The following is a 15496-nucleotide window of genomic DNA, read 5'->3' on the forward strand; positions in this document are numbered from 1 at the left end:
ATGTTTTTGTCACTCAGTCTGTTTTCTGTTATAAACATCTCATGTCTGACGATATTGACACGTAAAACTCATTTTCTTTGATTTGACAACAGACCTGTCCTATTAAAATACAAGACTCTAAGTCAGTCATTCATTGAATTCCAAGAGTGTATGAGGTAAGAGCTACTCACACGCAAATTGAAACTATACTTGGCAAGGAAGGAAGTAAATTCCTGGATGCAATCTGATACCACTACTTTACCGCCACTGAATCGCACATGCACCGTGACTCAAGGCTGCGTGAGATGGGGTTTTTTTGGTCGGGAGCTTTTGACGTAAGCAGTGACTTCCAGAGAATGATATGCAAAATTTAGTAGAACTTGAAAATCACTTTCATTGGTTGTATCATGAGCCGCATTTCCAGTGAGGTGGACTTATGAAACCAACTGATGTGACTTAAGCGGAGTCCAACTTCATTTGTGAAACAATCTGTCTTTTTACAAAAGGGAAACAAAGAAGTTACCATTCTTAAATCTAATGCAAAGAAAAGACCTTGTTTATATGTTCTGGGAACAGATAATGTCCTTTATCCTCATCCCTTTTTGGTACAGTTGATCACAATATTTCACAAAATAAAAAGCTTTATTGTTGCTTACAATTGGTGTTCTAAGCTTTTGAAGCCTCCAGGTGTCCCGCAAGGATCAATTTTGGACCCTCTGATGTTTTATTTATCCTTAACCCTTTAAGCTTCAGTCAATTCCAGCCGTTTTCAGTACAAAAAATCGCTAATATTCTATTTTTAAATAAAAAAATTACGAAAAATACGGGGAATATTGGACGGGCATCACGAGGTGCATTTCCTTGAAAATGACCGATTCGGGGATTTTATACGACTTCAGGACATGTTTTGGACAAAACAGTTTACTGGCTTGTGTCATCTGGATGTAAAAGGTTGGATTATGGCCGTTTTTTGTGGAATCTTTTTTTTTGTGTGTAGTAATGAACCCGGAAATGTGAGTCGCGCTGTGTGCGTTGAAGCCGTGTATAGAGAACGGATGGATGAATATTCGTTTTTGTCGGACAAATGTGTTTTTCTCACCCGCTGTAGTAATCGCATCTGAAAGTGGTTTATACCGGCGGATTCATGAGAATCTAAGCTTTCCATCGGCGTATAGTGTTTGTATAATCGTGTTTGCAGCCGTCGGACATTCTTGAAATTCCTATGCAAATTAGTAGGTGTACCGCCGGCGGTACACCTATGACGCACTGAAGCGTAAAGGGTTAAATAGCATTTGTTTTCCAACTGAACACTTTTAATATCTGTTTTTATGCTGATGATACCACCTTGTTTGCCATCAATTCTTCACTAGGCCTCCTCTTGGTTAAAATTTGCTTTAGGCCACATTATATTTGTATTTTACTAAATCTCACTTAGCTGTGGTGTTCTTTCTGTCATCCACAATCCAAATGGAAATGCAAGATTGAATCTGGCATCATAAATACTGAGGAATTTATTTAAATAGTAGATTATCTTTAAAAAAATCGGTATCTTGCACCACAGCAGAGCTTGTTTAACCTTTGGAAACTGAAAGTAACATCTGTTGTACCAACAAGCAGCATTACCAGTCATTAGATCTGATAATCAACAGTTTTCAGATAGTCTGTATTGTTATTTCTAATGTAGTTTAGGTGTGGCTGTGTTTTTTTTTGGATGTGTTTTAGCATTTGAGCTCTGCCTATTTATCACTGAACACAGCTACAAAGACTGTATGGGCAGAAATATAAAGAAACAAAGTACATAATGGGTGGAATATTCGGACCTCATTTTTCTCTTAAAATAAAAAGAAATAATGATATTATTATTAGCCAATCATTACATCTGGCGTTTCACAATTGAGTCGTGAGTCATAGTGAATCAACACTGGGAGATAAATGTTCAAAGGTCTCTTGATTAAAGATGCTAAACATCAATACAGAAGAAATTTACACTTCTACTAAACTGTTTCGTGGGCAAAGTCTTTCTTGTTAGATCACGCTTGTTGGTGATGTATCCCAAATATGTTTCTAATGAGCGCATTGCTATTTATTTCATTGTTTTACTGTTGCTTCTGTTATGCCAACTATTGAACAGAATGGGACTCAGCAGCCTGGTAGCTCAAAATGAAGGTGAAATTTCAAAAATATTGTGAAGAGCTTGTATTTAAACCCAAACCGTGGTATTTTTCATGACCCTGACCAAGTAGTATTGGTGTCTAAATTGAACCAAGCTTCTAACATGCTTATCTTTGTGAATGTCTCAACCAAGGAGTGACATTTTTCCGAAACACAGAATGAAACTTAAGAATAATTTTTCCACACTGTAGCCAAACCTCTCTTCCCTCGGTGAAAATCAGGTTGCCAGTATGTGATATAGGTTACATAATATTGATTTCTAATAATTGACATTGGAAGAAAAACGGCTACTTCTGCTGCCTCCACCCTTAAACCACCGTAATCCATTTTCCACAATACAACCATCATTCAAGACCACTGTAAGACACACCAACTTGAGGCATTTACAAAAGTCAGGCGACCATGAGCTCACCTGCTAGCGTCAGCTTACCTGAGTTTTTATTTATAAGCCCATGCTGTGTAGCTTCAACGTGACCATCCAGAACATCACACCATCGAGTAAAATGACTGCTTTGTGGGAGCATTCGTGCAAGAAGGTATTCCCTGATTACGAAGAATTTGCTGTCCCTTGAGCAGGATTTACACTTGTCTTCATTCATTCATTCATTCATTCATTCATTCATTCATTCATTCAGCTTTTTCCTTTAATTTGTCACCCACGTGTAATTGATTATGAGCTGTGGACGTGAGAGGTTCAGGTTAGTGTATGTCGTGTCTGAGGTCTTACCTGTGTGCCCATGTCTCCGGTTTGGTAATCGTCTGTATAGTCTTGTCCTGAGCACAAACTGCTGATATTAAGCATCCATAGGAGCACAGCTGGTATCCACATAGTGAGGAGATGGAGAGGGGAGGAGGAGAGGAGATATCGGGACAGAGGAGGAGTGGATTTAAGACAGAGGAGGAGGATGGAGAGGAAGGTGGAGGAAGTCCAAGGTGAAGAGGAAGGTCTCACAGATTCGTCGGGTATCTCTTGGCTCCTGTCTTCATTCTATCCTGGGACGAAGTTGCTCTTCCGGCAAAGGTTGTTGGAATTTGGGAAATCAGCTGAATAAATCATGATGAGGAAATCCTCTCGGGTCAGCTCCTCGTGCGTTCAGAGGAAGCCTCTCCTCTGGTCTCGCCTCGCTTCCATTCTTGCTGCCAATTGTGGCATCAGGTGTCTTCAAACCGCCTCTGTTTAGGTTTTGTCTTCACTTTGTGTCCTCCTCAGCCTTGAATTACTCCTCAGCGTCTGTCTTTCTATTGTATTTATCTTCTCTCCAGCCTTGGTTTGTTCTTGTCAGTCTCCTCTCTTCGCCCTTCACACTTGTGCACCTCCTGGCTTTCTTTATCAGTATTTTTCCTTCTCTTCACATAACAGCTGTGCTCTTCACTCCCTCCGTCTCCCTCAGATTATTGTTGCCTCTTTATCTGCCTCTTGTTTCTTCCTCTGAAACCTTCGGGGCAAAGCTCTCTCTGGACTCCTTTTTCTGCTGCTTTCTAAATCTGTCACAACTTTTCTGTCAGGCTGCCTTCGAAAAGCATCAAAGAGAAGACAAAAAAACAGAAGGGGCTCATTTGGAAGCCAGCTCCCAAATGGAATTTGTAAAGGTCCAGATTTTGGTGTTAAGTTCTTGTCCAAACAGAGTGCGTCCTGCTCTGAGACGTCCTGGTGGAGTGAATGAGGAAAAAAATACAAGAATGGCAGGCTTGTATCTTGTGGGCGGAGTGAACGATCTGAGACGGATGATTCGTGCAATACAGCTGATTATACCAGCTGCTTTTTCCTCTTTCTGCTTCGGAAATTGCAGGCTATGCACTGCCTTGGCATACTTTCTCTTAACACACACTTCATCCTCTTTTTACATGATTTAAATTCCCTGGAGAGGCTATTTTTTCCTGTGGTTTTTCTAACTAAGATTCTCCCTTGAATAAAACAGGTTGATCTTTCCATTTTCGTGCCTCCCTTTCTCACACTTGCCTTATCGCTGTCATTTCTCATATTGGGAGCAGCTGCCGTTGATCCACCGGTGATGAATGTGAGTTGCTGAACTGCAGCTCTAAGTGCCTTTTTATGAGCTGTTAATACCTCTGCCGTCTCTCCCTGCTGCTTCTGCTTCGCGTCAGCTGCCTCCAATTCCCCCTCACCTCCATATTTCATTGTCTTGGTGTGTGATGGACAGAAATGAAGCCACAAAACTGCTGTCACACCTGCTGCTCACAACCTTCTCTGCCTTTTTCCACCCCCCACTTCTTTTGCGTTTTCTCTTCTTCCTCCCTCTGCTTTGTCCATTTGAGGTCCTAAAAGAGACTAACTTTGCATACCTCCTTAACTATACTGCCCCAAGGCTGTGGGCATGTGTGTCTGTGTGTCAAAGACGAGCAGGAGGAGGAGGGGAAGCAGCAGCAGCAGAAGAAGCTTACATCTTTGTCTAAATTATGATTTTTTCCCCCCGCCTTCTCTCCCAGGGCAAAGCACTTACCGACAACTGTAAAATAAATTATGGGGAACTGGACTGACAGGCGGGAATAGAAGAAGCCAAAGAGAGAGACGAGACGGCCGACGAGGAGGGAGAAAGAGGTGTGTCTGGGAAACACTCGAATGAGAAAACATCCGATTTTTGGGCCAGCCTTTTTCAAGGATTAAAGACGCACACACATGCATGAACACGGTGGCAAGTGTCTGCTTGCAGTGCGCTTTATGTCGAAATCCGCACAACCAAATTCCACATTCCAGTCATTGCTTTCTCCCATTTCATCATCCGAGCTCGCGGCAGAGAATTGGAGATGAAAGACAGGGGAGTTCATCAATAAGTAATGCAGGAGTGATTCTGTGGCTCCAGTGGAGATCTCTGCTGGTTTTAATGTTTTAAAAAGATAAAAAGCAATAGCTGGGTCACCTGCTGCTTTGAAAATGAACTCTGAATATGTATGAAATAGTATATGTGTGAAAGAAGAGGATTCGCTGTCATCTTGGGGGGGTTTAACTTTCTTCCACAAAGGCTGACAACTAACCACATAGAGCCAAAATCTATGAAAAAGTGAAGAATGAATGACATAAATAGATCAAATTTTCTTTCTATTTCACTAGTACATTTGTAGCAGTCCACACTGGAGCATGTTCTTCTTCCACTTCTACTGGAGAAACACAAAACCTTTAGATGCCTGAAAACAACGAAATAGCAGTTAATATGAGCTCCCATTTCAAAAAATCTCTATACAATGTTGACAAGCTACAAGACAACTTTTTCAAGCTAATAAAATCTTAAAAGTGAGCAATCTCAAAGAGTCTAGTTAACTGTGTTAGCTGCTTTACTTCTTGGAAATCACCATTTTGTTTGTGAAAGAGCTGCCAAGCCTGTGAACTTTTTAAACCTGAGGGCTGTACTGTGAAGCAAGTTTGACAAAGCCAGGATTTCTGTGCGTTAGCTGGCTTAACAAAACCTAAACTCAGGTGTTGTTCTTCTGCTTTTGTGCACATTCGTGTAGAAACAAATGTTTGGCAAGTCATTTCATTCATCTTCTGCACAAAATAGACCAATGTTGTTCCATTTACGTCAGTCGAAATAAGAAAGTGAAAGAAAAATGTTACTGCAAACAATGCTACAGAGGAATGAAAACTGCTCATGGTTTGACTCTCAGTGTAGCAGCTTATTTCGAACATGGCAGCTCCACATTAGAGCTCTGAAACTGTAAACTTCATAAACTTAAAAATTGGATTGACATTTAAGCTTGAAACTATGCCATAATTGAAGGATACATGGAAATTAGTTTGTGGAAATGTGAAACCAATATCGATTTTCTAATCTGTGTAATCTGATCAGCTGCAGTACCAGTGTAAAACTGATTTGGCAGCAAATACGCTCCAAGAGTCACAGCATTTAGATGCAGTTTCTACATCAGCCACTGAATGCATGTCAACATGACACGCTACTGTAACTGCTTAGCTTCATTTGGAGGCATTGATGACGTACAGCAGGTTTGCAGGTATAACTTTTTGCCTCAGCTGTGAATCTGAATTGCTCACAGGAATATCATCAGGAAAACAAACGGTGAAAGGGAGATGCTTCATATAGCCAAGTTAAATCCCAAACTCTGAATAGAACCTCCTTCAGACCAGGTTAGCTGTGCAAGCATCAGTCAGCAGGTTAAAACAGAACCACCTTCATGACACTGAAAACTGTTTTTAGAGTCAACATAGATGCTAGCTCGCTAATCTAGCTTCGTAGTACAGCTCTCTGCTCAAAATCTAATACAAGCCTCGTAAGTTTCATAAACCAAGTAATAGAAATGTTTTAGCTCTAACTAATTATAATTCGTCACTTGGATAGAATTGTGTCAGCTTAAAATCTAAGATGGTTTTTCTGTACAGTTTCTAAACTTTAAATGTGAACCTGAACTAGAATCTCTTCTCTAAGCTCCATGTTGGTTTTTGATGTAACGTCTAGACAAACCTCGACACTTACAGATGACATTTTTGTGTTTTTTATTGGTTGCTACAATTTTCCTCAGTTCTTTTTACACTGGGGTCATCCAGACAATTTCATGTTTTCCATGAAAACTCACACTTTTATTCCTGTGCTAACAACTGCACAAGGGTTTGCTAATCATCAATTAGCCTTTAGCTAGCACAATGTAGCATTAGAACACAGGAGTGATGGTTGCTGGAAATGTTCCTCTGTACCCCTATGGAGATATTCCATTAAAAATCAGCCATTTCCAGCTAGAATAGTCATTTACCACATTAATAATGTCTAGACTGTATTTCTGATTAATTTAATGTTATCTTCATGGGAAAAAAATGCTTTTCTTTCAACAATAAGGACATTTCGAAGTGACCCCAAACTTTTAATCGATAGTGTATATCCTTCCAAAACTACTTTTAATATTGTGTATTTCAATCATGAGTAACCAAACTGACAGCAGATTAATGTGAACAATGGAGAGACACATTTGAAGCCTAAACTATCTGCTAACATCTGTATAATTTAACAGGCACCAGTGTCACTTCAGAAGCAATGAGGCGATGAAGCAGCTGCAGTAGCTTTAGATCTTCGTGGATGCAGTTCACAGCACAGTGGATTTAGCTCAGGATCAACACCTGACCAACACAAGTTACATAACACACGGTTCAGCTTCTGTCTTTGCTCAGCATCGTCTCTGCATCAAATGCTGCTGGTGTTTGTTGACATCCTGTGCTCGGCAGCAGATAGAACGTCTTTACAGAAGGCAGACTCTCCACACAGTGTTGACATTGTACTCCTGAACTGTGGAAAATCTGTTACAGCAGCACTGGTGTCCTCTTCTAGTGAGTTGATGGTGATTGCACTGAAGGCTCTTCAATTGGCTCCTCTGTCTTTGTGCTCTCAGATTTTAGCCTCGGTTTGGACAGTGTGCTGTAAATCGTCATGGCCTGAGGGCAGAAGAACAACATGGTAAGTGTTACGGACACAGAAAGAGTGATATTCCAGGCTGAGCATCATAATGTTTCCTCTTTTTTTTTTTAAATCATGCAACCAAAACTGTAGGTTAAGCTATTACACTCGGAAAAAACCTTTGAATAGTTTGAGAGATAATAAGAATGATACTATTCTCACGTCTATGTATTACATAGGAAGCTGTAAAAAGGAGACTGTTAGCTTAGCATGAAGACTGGAAACGGCTCTATCTGAATGTAACGGAATCCAGCTTCCAGCAGCTCTAAAGGTCATTTGCTTAGATAAAACCAAACTAGAGCATCTCTAGTACTGAACTCTTCAATTTAACTAGAATCAGCCAGTCTTATTAGTGGGCCAAAAACAGGATACCTGCGTGACCATTCCACTGACGTCTCCAGTGTTTGAAGGCAGCAACACTGTGTTGGATTCTTTTGCGAGGTTAGAGAAAGCAGAAACGTACTGTTCTGCAACACTCAGCGAGGCTGCAGCATTCCCGTTCTGTGACAAGTACAAAAAAACTGTTACTGTGAATATTGGGAAAAACGCTCAAGACTAACTCTGGGTTAAAGATCATTTCTCATACTTTAATAGTGAATGAAGCATTAAAATCTGCCTCATACCTGCTCAGCCAGAGCATCTGACAGCAGACGGATGGCCTTGGATTTGGCTTCTGCTTTGGCCAACACAGCCTGGGCCTCACCTAGAGACAACACAAAATGTAAATTAACAACCAGAGGAGGTTTACTTTGGCTTTACAGTATTAGAGGCTTTAAGCGTCCTTTTTCAACATCCCATTTGATTTGATGTCAGTAACCATGTTTGATATGACCATGAGTTGTGAGATCCTTGTGTACAGTGTTGTAACACAGTCTGCAGGCACGTAATTAAATGCTTTGTGGATTCAGTGTAATGACGGCTTAAGTCCTAAGTTAACAAAACCTTCAATTACATGCACGATCACATGGTTCATGCATGTAACTGAGTGAATGGAAAACTCCACAGTTGTTTCTTTAACCCTCTAAACATGCCTTTCGCTGCTCGGGTGAAAGGCGAGTTATCTTAAAAAAAAAGAGAGCGAGGCAAAATTATATTGTTTTTCAGACCACAAAAGTCTGTCGGTGAGTTTGGTCGGGAAAGGCAACCAAATCTAAGCTCAAAATCGGGATATTTTATTATACATGCTAATTTTAAAATAAAACAAAAATAAACTTTGTGCGACTCAGTGCAGCTAAAAAAACAAATTATTCAGTCGCAACCAACAGACATGTACCAAAAATTCTGAGAGTTTTGTTGGCTGGACTGCAAGCAGTGTTCACGGAGCAGATAGCAAACTGGTATGGAAACTAGGAGTGGCCCCAAATATCCGAATATTCAGTCGTGACGGTGGTATCCGAATATTATTACGTTTCGAAGCGGACCGAATATTTGTCATTAATCGGGGCCGAATATCTGGAGCCCAGAAACTGCTATTCAGGCCAGCCTTAAAGGAAACCAATGAAAAATATGAGTAGTTAAATATCTACAGTACGTGAAGCCACCATTTCAACAAAAATATTTACACAAACCGGAATCTGTAAAAGGATTTGACATAACTGTTTGCTCCTTGCCACAAACATGAAACCAAATTGCTAATTTGAGGTTTTTTTTTTCAATTTTTGTAAAACAAGTAATCAAAAAAAAAAACTTTCTTGACTGACTCGAATGATTTATGACATTAAATCTATGCCATACTGCACAGATGACAGATCTCTCTACTTTTAGCCATGGCTGTGCTGTCTCCACAGAGGTACAAGACTTTATATTGTAGTAAGAAACATCGAGAAACTGCTCGGGTAAGTTAAAAAAAAGCTCCAACCGCTAGCTTTGTTTATCTGCTCGGCCTTCTCCCCCTCTGAAGCGAGGATCTGGGCTTGCTTGCGACCCTCTGCGACATTGATGGCAGCTTCCCGAGTCCCCTCAGACTCCAGCACAGTGGCTCGCTTCCTGCGCTCTGCCTCCACCTACACAGGAAGCAAAGAACAAAGTCAAACATTTCTCCAACTAAATAATCCCCAAATCACCTCATGGTTGGATGCAGCAGTGTTCTAGCAGAACTCTTAGTGTAAATTCTGATTCTTTCACCATCTCTCTCTGTACATAGAAGTTAAACAGAGTTGTGAGTAACCAATTATGTTCACTAGTTACGTATCTTTTCAGCGTGGAGGAATGCTTTCATTTGGCACCACCATTCAAATTTAAACACCATGAAATGCCAAATGCCTTACAAGGACATGCTTCTGTGAGCTATTCATTTTGTAGCATGCCTGCATATTTTCAGTGTTATTTTTGAGTCGTTCTCTTTCTTGAAATTTGCACCGCCAATCATCTACCCATAAAGCACACTATAGGTTGCCCCTGGCGACCTCTGTCTGCCATCCTTGTGATCAGCCATCCGCGTCATTGTCGCTTGCCTCAAAAGTGGTGTGTGGCAGGAAGGACAAGTACGCCTTTCAGTGTTGGAAATTCGACAATATTTTATTTATGAAATCAGAAAAGGGCAGTATCAAGCTTGTATACAAGCTGGAGCTCACATCTACAGGCTGTTAATGTGGTCGCAATCAGTCACACTAAAAGTTTTAAAACTAAATTCATCACTCTGAACTCTGAGTAATTTCTGGGCATTTTTTCCTTTGGCCACAGTTTTACTCACTGTGGTCTCATTTTTCCAGTAAGAAGTCTGTACTGTACTTCTATGGAAACAGCACAGTAATGGCAGGAAGTACAGAATTACGAAATGTGTTCAGTGTAGTATCACATAGTTACAATGAAAATAATCATGAAGACAGAAAATAAGTTGAATTTCTGTATTTGTTCTTTTAAAAAAAAAACAAAAAAAACTTGCAACCAATGTGTAAAATACTTTCCTAAGCACCCACAGGTGTTACCAACACTGCCTGCAGTTCAGCCAAAAACTCCATCCATTTTCTTCCGCTTATCCGGGGCCGGGTCGCGGAGGCAAACAGGCGAAATGAGCTTCCTCCGTAGGGTGGCTGGACTCAGCCTTAGAGATGGGGTGAGGAGCTCAGACATCCGGAGGGAGCTCGGAGTAGAGCCGCTGCTCCTTCGCATCGAAAGGAGTCAGTTGAGGTGGTTTGGCCATCTGATTCGGATGCCTCCAGGGAGACTTCCTCTGGAGGTTTTCCGAGCACGTCCGTCTGGGAGGACACCCCGGGGTAGACCCAGAACTCGCTGGAGGGACTATATATCTCGTCTGGCCTGGGAACGCCTCGGGATTCCCCCAGAGCTGGAAAGCGTTGCTGGGGGGAGGGACGTCTGGAACGACCTGCTTCGCCTGCTGCCTCTGCGACCCAGCCCCGGAGCCGAAAACGCTTTCAGCCAAATTGCTTTTTTTTTGACATGTTTACGGCTAATTCAGTTCTGACTTCTTAGAATTTGTAGTTTTTGACACAATATGGTTTAAACGAACAATTCATCTCGTCCAATTTTCAAGTGAGAAATGTAAACTATTGTGATTTTGACGAAAAATGACAACTTTAAGCTTTGGTTTTGTTCATTTTTCAAATAAAACGTCACGTCGCTCAGTCAGAGGGTTACATGTCTTTGGGAAAGTGTTCAAAAATGTAAGAATTTGACACAAATTATAAGAATGACAATTTTTGTAATCTAAAACCTGTTTGACCTTTTGGAAGCAAGAAGACACTGTAATGATTTCTGCAGGCTCTGAGTTAACAAAAACAGAATGCTAGTTAGAAAAAATGAGTTTCCAGTGATTATGTTGTGTGATTTCAGGTTGATGACAGTCGACCGTATGAGTGCATCTTACCTGCATCTGCATAGACTCTTTAACACGAGGTGGGAGTTGAATGTCTTTGATTTCATAACGCAGGCAGCGGATTCCCCACTCGTCTGACGCCTGGTTGATGGCGTGGACGATGTTCAAATTAAGAGACTCCCTTTCCTGGAAAACCAGAGAGGCAGCACAATTAAGGTATTTACCAAACCTGCAATATTCTAATTATCTGAATGCGACATAATGATGTTTCTTACCCTGAATACTTTATCTAGTGTGAGTTTGCCCAGCTCTGAACGCATTGTGGTTTGTGCCAGTTGAGTCACTGCATATTCTGGATCTTCAACACCATAACTCGCCTACAAAGAATACGACTGAATGAGACGACTAGCTGATGCCCCCTGCTGGCTGAACGCATGAATTCATTTCAAATAATCACATCTGAGAACTATTTCTGCAGGACCATCTCAGATTTACCAGACAAATTATAGCATAAGATAATGGAATTTTATAAAGATATCCGAGAACTTTTAGCTCAATAAATCAGACAAAGGTTACTTTCAGCACATTTTGTCGCACGCTGAAATTTGAGGCTGTTTAAAACGACAACATCTTCGGAACTAATAAAGACAAAAGGGCAAAATTTTTCATCATGTCATTAATTCAGAATCTTTAATATTGGACAAGTAGCTCGAAAAATTTCTCATTATGGTTGAAATATGAAAAAGAATTGAAGCCGGCTTGATAAATTCCATGTTTGAGCACAAAATGACAAAAAAAATTGATAATGCTAGTGATATTTTCTCAACCATATGTAGCTGTATGTCACAGAAATACAAAACAAAACATATAGAGTGTTTTTAATCTGAAATATTTGGTCACAAAAAAAGACTTTTTTTTTTTTTTTTGTTGAACTTTGAGGTGGTTTGGCAAATGGCACCACAAACATAAAAGTACAGGTAGATACAGTTTCAAAATGTCACTCAAATATAGCCTTAAATGTGTGTGAACAAAATGTGTGTTAATGAGCAATTTTATTTAAAAAAAAACATCATATAGTAATTGAAAGTTTCAAAGACAGCATTGCAAATATCCACAGTTGATGATAAGAGATCTTTGAGCAGAAGGCCTTCAGTTCAGTTCTAAAATGTCTTAACATACCTTAAAAGGATCTAAGATTCTCAAATACAGGACTCCGTCAATTTGCAAGGTCACATTATCTGTGTGAAATCAGGAAATACCAGTTAGTCAGCGAAAACAATTATTAATTAAACCAATAAGAGGCAGAAATGTCTGTAGTGAATCAGGAGCAACACTAACCGAGTGATACAGCAGACTGTTCAGGAATGTCGATAACAATCTCTTTCAGGCTTTGCACGTAACGGATTCGGTCCAGTATGGGAATGAGGAAGTTCAGTCCCTGTAAGAAGAGACATAAAGAGTGGCTTAATAACGTAGCTGCAGAGAGAGATTAGCCCCCGTTGTGCTCAGCTGCAGTGAATTACCGGCTCTAAGATGCGGTAAAAGCGTCCCATCCTCTCGACCACCCAGGCCTCCTGCTGCGGCACAAACAGCACCACGGTGTTCATGGGTAACCGGGAGGCCCATCGCTGCTGGACTGGACTCGCCCACAACCTGGGAGCTGTACGCTGGGAGCTCTGCACACACAGTCCATGTGCCACACTTCAGGTATCTTTCAAATAATAATCAGTAGTAGCAGTGTCCAAGTCCTTGATAGGACTGAAGACGTACCTTCACTTAAAGCTTTCAATTTTAAATTAGTAGCGTCGTGTGTTAGAGCCTTTTGTGGGTTCCTAACATTTCAGCAGTAAGGTTTGCATTGTGTATATATATATATATATATATATATATATATATATATTAAGATAAGATCAGTCTTTTTAAGCCCACAGCAGGGAAATTTGCATTGCTAAAGCAGCATGTTTTAAAAAATGTAATGCCATCAGCTGAAAATACAAGAATAAATAAATAACAAATATACGTAAGTATTAATGAAATTGTACAGATTCTTCCATGAGTAGGAAATACTGACATTCTTGTGTATGTAGAGAAAAAAAAGATACTGTACTGAATGCCTTGATGTATAATATTGTGGGGTTTTACCTTAAGTTAGTCAAGTTAATTTGTGTTATATATATATATAGTAATATTGTAGGACATTAATCTTAATATGTAGTTTACTCAGGTGAAGGTTCTGTCATGCGTCTTGAGAAAATTTTAATTGTGATTGGTGCTATATAAATAAAATGGAACTGTAATGAATTGAAAATTAAATCTGTACATTTTATAACATTAAGGGGTCTTACCCATAATGTTGAAGTTGGAAAGATATGTGAGTATTTTATATTATTTTGCATGGTTTCAATTCTATTTGATTCTAGTATTTAAATTACTTAGGTAAATTCACATAATAATACTAGAGGATCTTAACCATAATAGTTTAATTAATCAGGTTAGTTCATGTAATATATGATATTGTAGGATCTTTACATCAATATTTAGTCAGGCCAATTTGCATTCTATTTCTTATTGTAGGGTCTAAACCTCAATATTAAAATGACTCATATTTGTGTTTTCAATTGTTTTATAGGATTTTAATTCTAACATTTAAATTACCTGGGTAAATTTACACAATAACACTGTTGTTTCTCAGTCGAGTAAAATTGTATTTCATATATTATTGTCGGTTCTTAACCTTAATATTAATTTCCTGCATTTTATTTTTATTAGATATAATATTGTAAGTTCCTAATCTTAATATTTAGGTTGTCCAGGGCAGTTTACATTATATATATATACAGTTATACTGAGGGGTCCTAACTGTAATATTTAATTTTATTAGTGAGTTGAATTTATCTTAATATTTAAATCTAAATTATGTAAACTTACATAATTAATGATAGTGTAATACTGAATAATAATAATACTATTACTATTACTATTAATACTATAATAAACCTGCCATATTAATCTGTCATTTTAAGATGTGCTTCATAAATAAGGGTGATATGATAAACGGTGTTAGAAAAGTCATGCGCACAAGTACATAGACTTACGACCTGTATATTATTTCCACCTGCTTTACGTTCTCTTTATAACAGAGGAAACACACCTGTCCTGCTCTAATTACAGTCTGCTGGTGATTCAGAGCTCCGTCCTCCAACAGGTAAAACTCTCTGTTTATTCTAAGACATATTTTCTGGTAAAAACGTGCAAATATGCAGATTTACTGGCAGCTGCTAATAAATAGTAACTTTACCGGCTAACTAGCATCTTAGCATGTTAGCACAGAGAGACTGTCGATGCCTGAGAAAAACCGGTCTTTACCTTAAAAACGGCTCCACCGGCCCGACACAGTGTCCGCAACATGTTTTAAATAAAATTATTGAAATGTTAATATTAGACTATCAGAAGCAGCAGCTCAGGGTCACGACATGTTCAAGCTAGGCTATCCCTTTAACAGCTCGCATCTGCATGTCGCTGTGCAGCACCGCCCCCTGCTGGTCCGGGTGTCTTCACTGCAGCGGCACACATCTGGAAACCGCTTTCTCCTGCTAAACCATGGCTAATTGGGACAGAACTTCAAAAAATACAATTAAAACATCACTGGAAATGACAGTTATCTTGACCCAGCCTGTTATACATATGGCACACACATGCACACACCACATAGTTCCTGTTTTTTTACTCTGTTCTTTTTTAATCATCTTCAATCGATTTCTTTATTCCACCTACTAAATTAGATGTCTTTTCTTTTGTTGATATTCTTTCTTTCTTTTTTCAAGTATCACACTATCCCTAATGCAGGCACTCCTGTGTGCTGCAGTTATGCTGCAATTCGTAAAACTATGAAAATGCCCCTTTGCACTACTATGTATAGGTTATATTGCAGGTTTATTTTAACAATATTTTTCATGTTTTGAGGGACTTTTATTGAATATCCATCTGAATAAAGGGCTTATAATCATTTTACCATAGGAGTAACTTAAATCTTTTGCTGTTTTTGAACTTATGTGTCTCTTACCTTCATAATAATTCTACTACTTATATCTAAGGAGCTCTATCTAAAGTTGTGGCCAATTTCATTATACGGTATTTGTCTAACATTGTCTGACCA

The 15496-nt window shown here is 39.4% G+C and overlaps 2 protein-coding genes and 1 long non-coding RNA gene across 3 annotated transcripts in view; 1 reads left to right on the plus strand and 2 right to left on the minus strand.

The window, feature by feature from the left end:
* Positions 1-4605, minus strand: part of LOC110968913 (vascular endothelial growth factor C-like) — a 22550-nt gene extending 17945 nt beyond the window's left edge. Inside the window, exon 1 of the mRNA XM_022218927.2 lies at positions 2879-4605. Within this exon, the coding sequence (XP_022074619.1) occupies positions 2879-2980 (102 nt within the window). The 5' untranslated portion in view covers positions 2981-4605. The remainder of the gene's footprint in view (positions 1-2878) is intronic.
* Positions 1-15496, plus strand: part of LOC110968915 (uncharacterized) — a 20950-nt gene that overhangs the window by 4353 nt on the left and 1101 nt on the right. Inside the window, exons 2-6 of the long non-coding RNA XR_007939597.1 lie at positions 4600-4711; positions 7501-7565; positions 11358-11556; positions 12910-13047; positions 14481-14545. This is a non-coding gene — a long non-coding RNA (uncharacterized LOC110968915). The remainder of the gene's footprint in view (positions 1-4599; positions 4712-7500; positions 7566-11357; positions 11557-12909; positions 13048-14480; positions 14546-15496) is intronic.
* LOC110968914 (stomatin-like protein 2, mitochondrial) lies at positions 6600-15120 on the minus strand. Its single transcript, XM_022218928.2, has 10 exons — positions 14707-15120; positions 12864-13016; positions 12679-12778; positions 12520-12578; positions 11616-11717; positions 11392-11526; positions 9424-9568; positions 8189-8268; positions 7938-8066; positions 6600-7543 (listed from the first exon to the last, which is right to left on the minus strand). The coding sequence occupies exons 1-10, from the start codon at positions 14746-14748 to the stop codon at positions 7436-7438; spliced, it is 1053 nt and encodes a 350-aa protein (XP_022074620.1). The 5' UTR covers positions 14749-15120; the 3' UTR covers positions 6600-7435.

Source organism: Acanthochromis polyacanthus, chromosome 22 (assembly GCF_021347895.1).
Source record: "Acanthochromis polyacanthus isolate Apoly-LR-REF ecotype Palm Island chromosome 22, KAUST_Apoly_ChrSc, whole genome shotgun sequence".
Classification (NCBI taxonomy): Eukaryota; Metazoa; Chordata; class Actinopteri; family Pomacentridae; genus Acanthochromis; species Acanthochromis polyacanthus.